At 33.4% G+C, this 13,698-nt stretch overlaps 1 protein-coding gene across 4 annotated transcripts in view; it reads left to right on the forward strand.

Moving 5' to 3' along the window:
- LRCH1 (leucine rich repeats and calponin homology domain containing 1) overlaps window positions 1-13,698 on the forward strand; it is a 231,477-nt gene that overhangs the window by 140,917 nt on the left and 76,862 nt on the right. For all 4 annotated transcript variants that reach the window (XM_031961917.1, XM_031961919.1, XM_031961918.1 and 1 more), the window contains exon 3: window positions 3,379-3,505. In XM_031961917.1, coding sequence (XP_031817777.1) covers window positions 3,379-3,505 — 127 coding nt within the window. The remainder of the gene's footprint in view (window positions 1-3,378; window positions 3,506-13,698) is intronic.

Consider the following 13,698-nt stretch of genomic DNA (forward strand, 5'->3'; position numbering starts at 1 on the left):
GGAAGGGAAGAAGGAAGAGAGGGACAAAGTATAGAAGGAAGAAAGGAAAGAAAGAAAGAAGGGAGGAAGGGATTCTTCCAACAGTTCTAGGTCAATTTTACTCACAGAGATTATTATTTTTCCTTTGTTCTTGAAGAGGATAATGACATCAGGGAGATGATGCTTTGACATGCAAGTGAATTGGATTTAAGTGAGGGAAATTTGTACAAGGTCACTGCCTCACTTTCCACTCCAGAGCCACCTGGGTCCAGTGGACAGATATTCAGGCTTTAAACCAAAACCAATCTGATTTTAATTGGCCACCAGTAGGTCCTGGGCAAGCTCCTTAAGGTCATTATTTGGTTCCTGATTGACTCAGATTGAATGTAAATAGCAGTAATTTCTGCTTTGGCCAGAAAGCCTGAGGGTTTTCCCCTCCCAGATTCGCTTATTTATTTAGATTTTTTTGGACTAAGTAAAAGAGGAAATTCTTGGTTTTATTTGCTACCTTGCCTTAATCACTGAATGGGTATAGCCTCAATCAAACTTCTACTGAAGACTTTAGCTTAAAAAGGCTTAGGTCTTCCATTTCATCCAGGGCCATTTGTCCAGATCTATATCTGGCCACTAGACCCACTGGACTGGCCGGAGAAAGTAAAGTAGCTGGCCTTGCCCAGCCCTCCCTTACTTAAACCCAATTCACTTGCACATCGTGGCATCACCTCCCTGGTGTCATGGTCTTCTTCTAGAAGGAAAAGCAAACAACAACAACCAGAAAGATGGTGCCCAGGCAGTAATAGGAAATTCTGGAAGGTCAATGGTTTTGAGGGTAAAGATAATGAGTTCTCTTTTGGGCATAAAATTTGAGATGCTTATTGCTATCCAGTTTGATGTCTAACCAGTTGGTGATGTGAGGGTGAATCTCCAGAGGGATATCTGGGCTCAACAGGGAATCAGTAGTATAGAGATGACAACTGAAACTTCAGAACTTATGGAAACTACTGAAATTATGAATGTTACCAAGTGAAAGAATGTAAAGAGAAGAGAGAGGAGGGCCTGGTCAAAGACTATTAGAATTAGTGTGAGTACTCTTGCTTATGACAGATCATACATGCAATCTGCTAGGTAATGAGAACTGGGAAAGGAGAAGGAACAGCTAAGAACTGGAAAAAAATCCTGCCCTTTTTCTTTCTCCAAGGGACCATGTTGGGGAGTTCCTTTAAAATCAAATGAAATACTACATGTAGAAGTGTTTTGCAATGTAAAGTGCTATGTATAATATGCTAGCTATTATTACTATTTGAAATTCAAATATATATTAAGAAATTTAATCCCACCAATTAATCAAATTATCATAAATGTGAACCTTTTGAAGGCTTTCTTTTTTACTGTCATGGGCAAATCATCAGGATATCTAAAACCTGAGATTACTGAAATGGAAATTTTCATCTAATCAGGGAGATATGGGAAGGTATGAAATGATAGATTGGTCAGACAATATGAAAGTTTACATAAGAGTCAAGTACTGAGAACCTTTTATTTTGATGGGAAGGTGAGTGTTAATGAGATGAGTAAAAAATATTCTTCCTGTATTCTGTTTTATACATGATTAACTATTAAAATTGTCCCAGCTAAAGTACCCATTCTTCCATAAAGTCCTTCATGATTCTGCTAAGTAATATTGATCCCTCCTTCCTCAAGTTTTCTTAGAGCATTTTGTTGATCTCTCATTTGCCTTTATCACATTTTGCCTTATATCTCATTTATATAATGTATATCTAATGTATATATTATATAATGTATATATATCTCACTTATATACATGGTTTTGATCTCTTAGAATATGTGAACCATCCAAGAATGGTGCTTCTCAGTACCCTTTGTTCCCTTTTCTACCACTCTGCCAGTGTCCTGCAAAATTCAATGGGGCCAGAAAGGTCTGAAGGCCATTTGTATTTTTCTTTGTTTCACTGACCATAGCCAAAGAAAGCATTCAGCTTCTGAAATGATTAGTTTTTTATCCTCAATATCTTGAGGATATTGGTTAGCTGGAAGCATCCCAACCCTGTTGTCAAAACCTTGCTAGCATAGGAGACTCTGCCAGAGGTTTTGTTATAATGTTACCTGTGGCTTTTGAGCTAGAATCATTGCTACACCCTAAAATGACAACAAAGTAGGATTTGGTGGACATTTACAAGTCTTCTTACTGTGAAAGGCAGTCGTGTAGTAGAAAGTACTGCACAAGGACCAAGAAGACCTGGGCTGGAGTTCTGATTTCACCCTTTGTAACACGTTATGTTAGTGTTTTTGATCATAGATTATTAACATGTTAGGAGCAAAAAAGGACTTGCTGGTAAGGAGGAAGTTGAGATAAATGATTGATAATTTTGGATCATCTCTGGGTATTATTTATCCACGTCGTTTCCTGCTGCCTCACACAACTAAGGGTCATTTGTAGAAAGTTGGCAGTCTACTCTGTTAGAGAGGAAGTTGGGCAAAGCATCTGGCAGGGAGAATGTCAGAGGAGGCCTCTGTGACCACTTTTGAGAGCCACATAATTTCTCTTGTAGCAGATAAAACTTTTGCCTTCCGGTCAGGTTTGGAGAGGTTTTCCTATTTATGATGGTTCTCTGGAGGCTCCAATACAGGCTTCAGCTGTAGTGACTCCATTATCATAGGATCGTGTATGTGTATACAGATAGATAGATAGATAGATAGAAGGATAGATAGATAGATAGATAGATAAATCTGGAATAAAGGAGAAACCTGAGAAGCTCACCAGTCAGACCCTTTCATTTTGCAAGTGAGCAATGACGTGCTAAAGTTCACACAGCTAGGAAGTAGCAGGGGCAGCATTTGGACCCCAGTTCTTTAATTTCAAATTGGATGATTTTTCTACCATTTCCACTGTCTCTCTGGTTTTAGAAGACTCTCTTAGGTGTGAGAAATTGAACTGCTTTTCAGTGAACTATGGTCCTTTCCTCACTATTTCTGACCTAGATGAGAAATTATGTCAGTTTTCATATATACTGAATATACTTGCCCTAACTTGAATTTTTTTAAACTTTATGTTATCAAGGAAAAAACTCAATCTTCCTATTGTTCTTAGTCGTCCATCTAGATTGTCTTCTTGATCTCAGGCTCAGTGCTTTATCCACTCTGCCACATCTCTCTAATATGCTTCTATTTAGTGTATAAAAACTTTTCAAAATAAATAGCTTAGACTTTATTTTTCCAAAGTTATTTTTTGACTACTTGCCATTTGAATGGTTACCATATCCAGCAAAGATTAAATTTTAATTTTATAAACTGCTTTCATTTCCAGATGCTAACTCACATAAACATACAGCATAATATGAGATGTATTTTTTATTTGTATTATTCCATTTTTTGTTGCAGTCGCAATCAACTGTCATCGTTGCCAGCCTGCCTGTGTGGTCTCCCTCTCAAAGTCTTAATTGCAAGTAACAACAAGCTTGGATCTCTTCCAGAAGAGATAGGTCAGCTCAAACAGTTAATGGAATTGGTACGTTACTGATTTGAATGTTGTAATATTTGGTGATTGTTGTTTTTACTGATTTAACCCAAACAATAATGCAAAAAGTTCCTTGTTACAATCAGATATTCTGCAGTCATTGGACCTTGAATTTCTTGAGCTCTTCAATGACAGCAGGTATTATTAAATTTAAATTCACTAAATTTTGCCTCAATGGAGAACATATTGCCATTCATTAGTTTCTGAGATTATTTTTAAGATCAAAATAGTTTATAATTCATTTAACTACAAACCTATTTCTTTTTTTTTTATTTAATAGCCTTTTATTTACAGGATATATGCATGGGTAACTTTACAGCATTAACAATTGCCAAACCTCTTGTTCCAATTTTTTACCTCTTACCCCCCCCCCCCCCTAGATGGCAGGATGACCAGTAGATGTTAAATATATTAAAATATAAATTAGATACACAATAAGTATACATGACCAAAACGTTATTTTGCTGTACAAAAAGAATCAGACTCTGAAATATTGTACAATTAGCTTGTGAAGGAAATCAAAAATGCTGGTGTGCATAAATATAGGGATTGGGAATTCAATGTAATGGTTTTTAGTCATCTCCCAGAGTTCTTTTTCTGGGCATAGCTGGTTCAGTTCATTACTGCTCCATTGGAAATGATTTGGTTGATCTCGTTGCTGAGGATGGCCTGGTCCATCAGAACTGGTCATCATATAGTATTGTTGTTGAAGTATACAATGATCTCCTGGTCCTGCTCATTTCACTCAGCATCAGTTCATGTAAGTCTCTCCAGGCCTTTCTGAAATCATCCTGTTGGTCATTTCTTACAGAACAATAATATTCCATAATATTCATATACCACAATTTATTCAGCCATTCTCCAACTGATGGACATCCATTCAGTTTCCAGTTTCTAGCCACTACAAAGAGGGCTGCCACAAACATTCGTGCACATACAGGTCCCTTTCCCTTCTTTATGATCTCTTTGGGATATAATCCCAGTAGTAACACTGCTGGATCAAAGGGTATGCACAGTTTGATAACTTTTTGAGCATAGTTCCAAACTACTCTCCAGAATGGTTGGATTCGTTCACAACTCCACCAACAATGTATCAGTGTCCCAGTTTTCCCACATCCCCTCCAACAATCATCATTATTTTTTCCTGTCATCTTAGCCAATCTGACAGGTGTGTAGTGGTATCTTAGAGTTGTCTTAATTTGCATTTCTCTGATTAATAATGACTTGGAGCATCTTTTCATATGACTAGAAATAGTTTCAATTCTTCATCTGAGAATTGTCTGTTCATATCCTTTGACCATTTTTCAATTGGAGAATGGCTTGATTTTTTATAAATTAGAGTTAATTCTCTATATATTTTGGAAATGAGGCCTTTATCAGAACCTTTGACTGTAAAAATATTTTCCCAGTTTATTGCTTCCCTTCTAATCTTGTCTGCATTAGTTTTGTTTGTACAAAAACTTTTCAGTTTGGTATAATCGAAATTTTCTATTTTGTGATCAGTAATGATCTCTAGTTCTGCTTTGGTCATAAAGACCTTCCCCTTCCACAGGTCTGAGAGGTAAACTATCCTGTGTTCCTCTAATTTATTAATAATTTCATTCTTTATGCCTAGGTCATGAACCCATTTTGACCTTACCTTGGTGTACGGTGTTAAGTATGGATCAATGCCTAGTTTCTGCCATATTAGTACAAACCTATTTCTTATCTTCATTAATATATATACATACCTATATGTATCAAGACAATATCTTATTTACATTTAGTTATATTAGGTGACAGAAAGGATAGCTTTATTAACATCAGATTTTTAAAAATTTTAGTTCCAAAAAGATCAAAATATAAAAGTGTACCCAGTCATAAAGACTAGAGCCATTGGGTAGGAGTACACTGTAGGAGTCCAGAGCCATGTAGTATGGTACTATATTTTCAGTTTTACTACTTCTCTATTTTCTCACTGTTCAAGGTTCTTTTAGAAGAAGCTACTCATCTGAAGAGGGCAGAATGCAATGGAAACACTATTAGCTTAGTAATCAAAAAACCTTGAGTCTAAGGTCTGCCAGTTATTGTGTGACCTTATACAAGTTACTTAACCTCAATTTCTTCATCTGTAAACAGAAAAAAGTTGTACTCTGTAACTTCTAAGGTTCTTTTTCATCTCCAAGTCTGTGATCTATGAGTGAATGAATACCTAGAGGTTAGCTTTTACTTTGAATCATAATTGTTTCCAAATTTACTAAGAAGTTGCTCTTTTTACCTTAAAAAGCAAAAAGGCGGGGAGGATTCTGGGAAGAGGATGGGAGCAGGTGAGTAAATTTCAAGCTCTCCAGATTTCCCTCACAAATAGAATAAATTTGCACTTCAGCATGAATATAGACTGGTGAAAAAATTCTAGAAGACTTAGGGCAGAACAGGGGTCTTCTGGTACAAACTGAAAAGATCTACAGATAGCCTACCAGGCCAGAGATTAACCCATGTGAAATGCAAACACTTCCCAGCTAACTGTTGGGGTGAGCTGCGTTTGGTTGGAACCTCAAGAGGAACCATAGAAACTTTCATCTCCGGGACAGCATGAGGAGATGGGGGGGGGGGTTTAAATCTTGGAAAATTGAGTGAACCTTGGCTAATTAGGAATGTTAAATCCAGCTATACTGCAGAGATACAGCCCTGGGCTGGAAGGAACCAGCATACCCAATGAGTGTAGAAACAGTGGAGCAGAGATGCTGCTGCTTACAGGTACTTGCAGGAAGAGGGAGTTCTTGGTTTGGGGTTCCAGGTCAGAGGGAAGAGCTGAAGTAAAGCTAGAGGCACTATCCACCCACCCCTCAATTAGAAGTGCTTACCCTAATATTGCTTATTTTTAAAAAATGAGCTGGCAAAGAAGAAAGACCCGAAGCATAGAAATTTACTATGGGAACAAGGAAGACTGGGCTTCATTTTCAGAGGAGGACACTGAAGTTTGAAAAAAAAAAAGCTTCTTTTAATCCAAAGAATAATTTGAAATGGTTCTCTGCACAGAGAGAGTTTATAAAAGAACTAAAAAAAAGACCCTTTTAATCAAATGAGAGACATTGAGGAAAAACTATTTTAAAAATAAAAAATATCCAAGAAAAACAAGATTATGAAAAAAAAGTTAACCAACTAGAAAAGGAGGGACAGAGTCTCAAAAGTGAAAAAAACTCTTTGAAAATATAGAGGCAAGGGGAAATCAATGAAGCTTTGAGAGACCAAGAAACAACAAAACAGATTATAAAGAATGAAAAGATAGAACAGAATGTGATGCATAAGAAAAATAATAGATCTGAAGAACAGATCAAGAATAGAAAATATTAAGAATAACTGGACTCCCTGAAAGTTCTGACCAAAAAAAGAAGCTTAACATAATAATGCAGGAAATAATCCTAGAAAATTGTCCTGGAGTGATAGAACATGAGGGGGGAAGTGGAAATAGAAAAAATTTACCAATCACCGCATCAGTGAGATCTTCTGTGGAAAACACATAGGAATATTATTGCCAAATTTTGAAATTCCCAGATCAAAGAGAAAATTTTGCAAAAAGAAGAAAGCAATTCAATTACACTACAGTTATAATGAGAGCTCTTCGGGACTTATCAGCAGCCACAATACAGGAGCACAGGTGCTGGAATCACTTATACCGGCAATCAAAAGAATTAGGCATATGGTCCAAAATATCATATTCAGCAAAATTATCTGTGATATTGAATGAAAAAATGGATATTCAACAAACTTTTCAGGACTTTCTATCAACCCAAACTGAACTTAATAGAAAACTTAACACATCAGAGCCATTATCAAAGATCAGTTTCAAAGATAATATGAACAAATTGTTTATGTTCTTTTTTACATGGGAAATGTATACCATATAGTTAAGATTGATATCAACAATAGGGTAGCTCAAAACAAAGATTGGGGCAGAGTAGGTGTAAAAATAGTAATTATGTTATTCAGTTGAGGTACAGGGAAAGAATTGTTACAGAGGCATTAAAGGGAGGACAACTCATAGTTTTTAAAACATACTCACATTGGGAATGGGCACACAGAGAAGCAAAGAGTGCAGGAAGAAGATATGGGAGAGATCCATGTGTGTGGGGAAGTTAAGTAATAGTAAGACAAGTTAAGTAGCAGAATTGAAGCAAAGAGTCAGCAGGAATAGGAAAGATATATTGAGGGCGGGGCAAGGTATGTCTGTGTGTATGAATAAATCTACACATAAATCTACATATAAATCTACAATTGTTTTTTGTTCTCTGCTGCACACCTTTTTTACTTTATTGCTTTGCTCCTTTCATCCCCTGCCCTCCCTTAAGCAAACTATAGTTAAGAAAGGATATATTTATACATAAATATGTAGCAAGAAAATCCTTCTTAGGCTTCTTCCTCACCCCATCCATAACAAGTGGGTTGAGGGGGAAGTAGGAGAGCAATTTCCCTAATTCTCCCATACCAATATAGAAACTTATATTGAAGTTGTGGCTGATGCTTCTTCCCTGAAGGAGTGTTATGGTTCTTTTATAATGTTGCTCTAGAAATCAGAAGCATACTTCCAGCTCTTATGTTAGTCAGGCCCACACAAGTGTGACTGAGAGATATCTCACTCATAACTTGTTAAGATTCTATTTACTCACCTTGCTGCCTTTTCTCCCTACCCCACTTCCATTTAGAAAAAGGTAGCTGAGTCAGGGTGAGTAAGTTCCTTTCACTTCTTCCTTGCTCCAGAATATAACCTGTAAATACTGCTTTCTTCCTCTCCTCCTCCACAGTTTATATGTCCTGCTAAATCCTTACTTGAAATAATTGTATTTACTTTTGATTTGCCCTTTCAGTTCCCATCATGCTATGGGCAGACAGTACTGATGCCATGCAAATAGATTTGAACTTTAACTCACTTGCAAGAGGTTTAGTAATCTCAGAGTGGGAGAGGTAGAGGTGCCCTATATTCTAACACAAAGTCCCTGTTTCTCTTAAACTCTCACTTCAGTGAGTAAAAATCATCCTGGATGATATATAGATATAAAATGTAGATGAATAGTATATAGGTGGATACCAAAATATTCATTTATTTTTATAGAGCATACATATTAGATAATTATCCTAGATACATAAACTACCTACATATAATTAGTATACAGCATCCAATATTAGAGTTAGATGTAGTATACTGCATCCATCAGTCACACACATACACACACACAAAGTAAAGTTGAATTTATTAGACCAAATGCATAACATGTAAATACATACCACCTTATATCATCATGCTGGTAGAATTGCATCTTTTCTTCAGGTCTGTTGCTACTACAGACCTTTCCTTTAGCACTCATGATTATCAGTACTGATCCCTGCTGCATAAAGCATGTTTGATGTTATATTTCTTGTAAAACCTACTTTTATTTATTACCTTAAAAGAACTTTAATTGTGGTTATTTCCCTACAACACTGGTTCTCCTTACTTGGAGGTACTGCAGGAAAAAAACATTATTTTCCATAAATTTTTTCCATCTATGACTTATTGTTTGAAATAAGATAGTCACTGTAGTTAATTGTACCAAATTATTTTTAGCAAACATTTGAAAGAAAATTTTCTGCAGAGCCTATAATTATTCTAGATTTATGATAAGAAGCTTCTGTAAGGGTTGTCCCAGTCCTTATCAACAATTACTAGACCTAAAGTTTTCTTTTTTATTCCTCATACTGACTTCCTTCTGTTAAAATGTTATATTGATTTGTTTTGTTTTTATATTACAAATCTTTTCAGATTACTCCTATTTGCTGAGAGGTTTCTTAAAACAAAGTATGATTAAGTAAAGCTAATGATGCAGCAATTCCATCTGAAAATGTCAACATTCCACATTTGTAGCATTCCCTACTTCTATTAAAAATAAAGTAACAGAAATATATTTTCTTACTCTCCTGCTCTCCCTTCCTTTTTTTGGAAACAAAAGAAGAAAAAATAAATCTCTTCTAGCAAATACATATGTAGTCAAACAAAACAAATTCCATGAAATCTCTGTGTATGTGTGTGTGTATGTGTGGTGTGTATACTGTATTGTGCACCCTAAATCCATTATTTCTTTGTAATGGCTAGCTTTTTTTTCTCATTAGTCCTCTAAAATCATGAATGAATATTGTATTCATCTTAGTTCTTAGAGTTGTCAAAGTTGTTTGTTTTTAACAATATTTTTGTTGTTTAAAGTATTCTAGTTCTAATAATTTTCATTCTTTATCAGTTTATAAAGTCCTCAAAATTGTTCATTTTTGATAATATTGATGTTAGAATAAATTTCTTATGGTTCTGCTGTGGGAGTTCATTTAAGTATTTAAGACATTTTCTATGCTTTTTTTTTTTTTGAAACATTTTTCCTTATCTGCTACACTACAATAGTACTCCATTATATTCATATACTTCATCTTATTCAACTATCCTCAGTTGATGGACATTCTCTTATTTTCTAGCTTTTTGCCACTTTGAGAAGAGCTGGTATGAAAAACCATAAAGGCCTTTTTTTTTTTTTTTTTTTTTAAAGAAAACTTACTTTTTGTATATAGGCCTACCAGTGATATAGTTGGGTATTATTTAGTAACTTTTTGCTGCTATTCCAAATTACTTCCCAGAAGTATTATATTCATTGGCAGGTATACCAATATGTGCCACTAAGTCTATTTTTCTCCTATTTTCAAAAACAGTTATATTTTCCTTTTTTTTTTTTTTTTTTTGTCATTTCTGCCACTCTGCTGAATGTGAGGTTAGAATATCAGAATTTTAATTTACATTTTTCTAATTGGCAGTGATTTGGAGCAGTTTTTATATCATTGGTGAATCTTCTAAGTTTCTTCCTTTGAGAACTGCATGCTCATATCATTTAATAATTTATTGATGACTCTTTTTCTTAGTCCCAAAGTTATAGAACTCTAAAAAGTCTATAAAAATTAATTTAAAGATAATTTGAACCAATTTATAAGACATGAAATCAATTCACACAAAACATCACTAGGAAAGAAAAATTTCATTTAGATTCACTACAGAATACTTAAAATAATTGGAAATATCTTCTAAGATACATATAAGAAGTATAAAAATACAACTACAAGACACTTTTGTAGAAATAAAAATAACCCTAAATATTTGGGAAAATATTAATTGCCACTTTGGGAATGAGACCTTTATCACAGAAACTTACTGCAAAGATTTTCTCCTAGTTAATTGCTTGCTTTATTAGATTTGTTTGTGTTATCTCTTTTAAATTTCATAGAATAAAATTAGACATTTTGTCTTCTGTCAGTCTCTCTATTCTATGTTTAGTTAAAAACTTTTCTACCCATATATATGACTGATAAAAATTTTCTTTCTTATCTAATTTGTTTATTATATGACCTTTTAACATTTATATCATTATCCATTTAGATATTGTCTAAGTGTAAGATATTGTTCTACATCTAATTTCTTTTATTTTGATATCCAATTTTTTCTATCATCTTTTGTCAAGTAGTGAGTTCTTATCCCATTAAGGTCCTTGTGTTTATCAAAAACTGGGGTGTTAGATACATTTGTTTCTGTTTGTTTTGTAGCTATTAAGTTCCAGCAGTCAGTCTCTATTTTTTAACTAGTATCAAATTGTTTTTCATAATTACTGTTGTATAATATAATTTAAGGTCTACCATGCTAGGCTCTTTATGATTACATTTCTTTTCGTTATTTCTCTTGAGATTCTTGACAATTTTCACCTTCCATATGAATTTTGTTACTTTTTTTCTGGTAATCCTTTAGTAGTTTGATTGGTATGGCATTGAATAAGTAAACTAATTTATATTGTTATTTTTATTAAATTGGCTCAGCATTCCTATTGGCAATTAATATTTTCCCAGTTATTTAGGATAATTTTATTTCTACAAAAAGTGTTTTATACTTGTATTTTATAGCTATTATATATATCTTAGAAATAGTTCCAATTATTTTAAGTATTCTGTAGCAAATCTAAATGAAATTTTTATTTCCTATTGATGTTTTGTGTGAATTGATTTCATGTCTTATAAATTCCAGTTATGTTTAAATTAATTTTTATAGAGTCTTTGGAGTTCTCAAAGTACAGCAACAAGTCTGAAGAAGTGATGATTTTATTTCTTCTTTATTATGGTTATTGCTATAGTTTCTTTTCTTAAAAAAACTTTTTTTGGGGGGCAGGCATATTGCCAGAGTCAGTATTTTTTAGTATAATATCAAGCAGAAGTGATAGCAATAGATATTTTTGTTTCATCCCTGAATTTATTGGAAGAGATTCTACTTTGTCTCCATTATAAATAATGATAGCTATTGATTTTAGATATAAACTATTTGTCATTTTAAGGAAACAATCATTTATTGCTATTTTAGGTTTGTTAAACAAAAAGGTTAGCCAAAAATATGTGGTATTTTGTCATCTTTTACATCTTTGCTAATCATAATTTTTCTTTTTATTATTAGTTTAGTTAGCCCTGAAATCCAGGACTTAACTTGGTCAGAATGTACATAGTCTTTGTGTTATGTTTTTTTTAGCCTTCCTGCAAATATTACATTTAAAATTTTAAAGGAAAAAAAAAGCTTGCCTACAAGAACAATTAGAATTCTTTGAGGAAATAATGTTTTTAAAAATATATTATAAGACAAATGAGAGGTATAGAATATTGGGGAAAGGATCAACAGCTTAATTGAAGAGATACAAAATTTTACCCTCATAACAACTTCCTAAAAATAAGAATAGATAAAATGGAAATTAATTATTCTAGGAGTTAAAAGCAATGTTTAAAACAAAGTTAAAAGAATGAGAAAATGAGAAAATCATAAATTTAACTGAAATCCATGACAAAAAATAAAAAAGAACTGATATCATAGTATAAAAAGCCATTAAAGAAAATTGATTATACATATTAGAACAAAAAGGCAGTATGGAAGTAGAATCACTGATCACTTCCTGAAAGAAATCCCCAAATGAAAACTCCTTGACATGTCCTTGCCAAAATCTAAAGTTTCAGACAAAAGAAAAAAATATATTCCAAGCATTCAGAATAAAGAACTCAAATATCTAAGAACTACAATTAGAACCAAATAAGATTTAGTCATCATGACAGCAAAGGAAAGGAGTATGTGGAACGAAGTCATTCAAAAGACAAAAAACAAAAGTCCACAATCAAGAATAACATACATGGAAAAAGGGAGCTTAATTCTAAAAGGAAAAATCAAATGATTCTTACATAATGTAAATTTTCAAATATTCCCAATTAAAAAAAAAGAGCTGAAAAGGAACTTTGAAATATAAATAAGAGTAGTCAAGAGAAAAATAAAAAGCAAACAATCAGAAAGGAATGTATAAAAATGAAATATTTATATTCTAACGAGATCAATCTTAAGAGTTCTTTCAGAATCCTAATGTCACATGAAGTCATCGAAATAGTTAATTAAGAGAGAAGACCATAAAGACAACCTTTAGTATTGTTTTGTTTTGAAGATGTGATAAGAAACAAAAGGGGAAGAAGATATTTTTGGGTAAATGGGAGAATATGTAGAGGAACTTGTTAAGATATATATATCCTGATTGTAAAAGTATGAATTCATACAAACATAAAAGTAATGGGGGGGAAGCAGGAGTCACTTGAATTTCACTTTCATTTAAACTAGACAAAAGGACAAAGTGCATAAACATACACTCACTTAAAAAGTTTAGTGTAGAAATATGCTAAACTCAGCAAGGATAGAGATAGGAAAAGGAAAAGGAAAAGAGGGAAAGGAAATAGAGTATATTCAGGGAAGAATTTGTCATTAGCAGAACAAATCTTAGGTTTGGAAAGGACATGTAAAGAAAGGGTTAAAAGGAAAAAAGAAAGGGTAATAAGAATATAAACAAGGAAAGAAGTGTATAGAGAAGACAATAAAATGGGAAACTACAATAACTAGCTTAACTGAATGTGAATGAGATAGACTCGCCTATAAAAGGGAAGAAGCTTAGCAGAATAGATTAAAAAACAAAATTCAACAAAATATTGTTTGTCAGAAATATTTGAAATTTGAAGAAATACTTGAAACATAAAACATGGAGTTAAAATAAGGAATTGAAGCAAAACCTATTATTACTCAGATGAACAAAAAAAAAAAAGCTAAGGTAACAGCACAAACGGACAATTAAAAGAGGGGA

The sequence above is a fragment of the Sarcophilus harrisii genome, chromosome 3 (genome assembly GCF_902635505.1).
Source record: "Sarcophilus harrisii chromosome 3, mSarHar1.11, whole genome shotgun sequence".
NCBI lineage: Eukaryota > Metazoa > Chordata > Mammalia > Dasyuromorphia > Dasyuridae > Sarcophilus > Sarcophilus harrisii.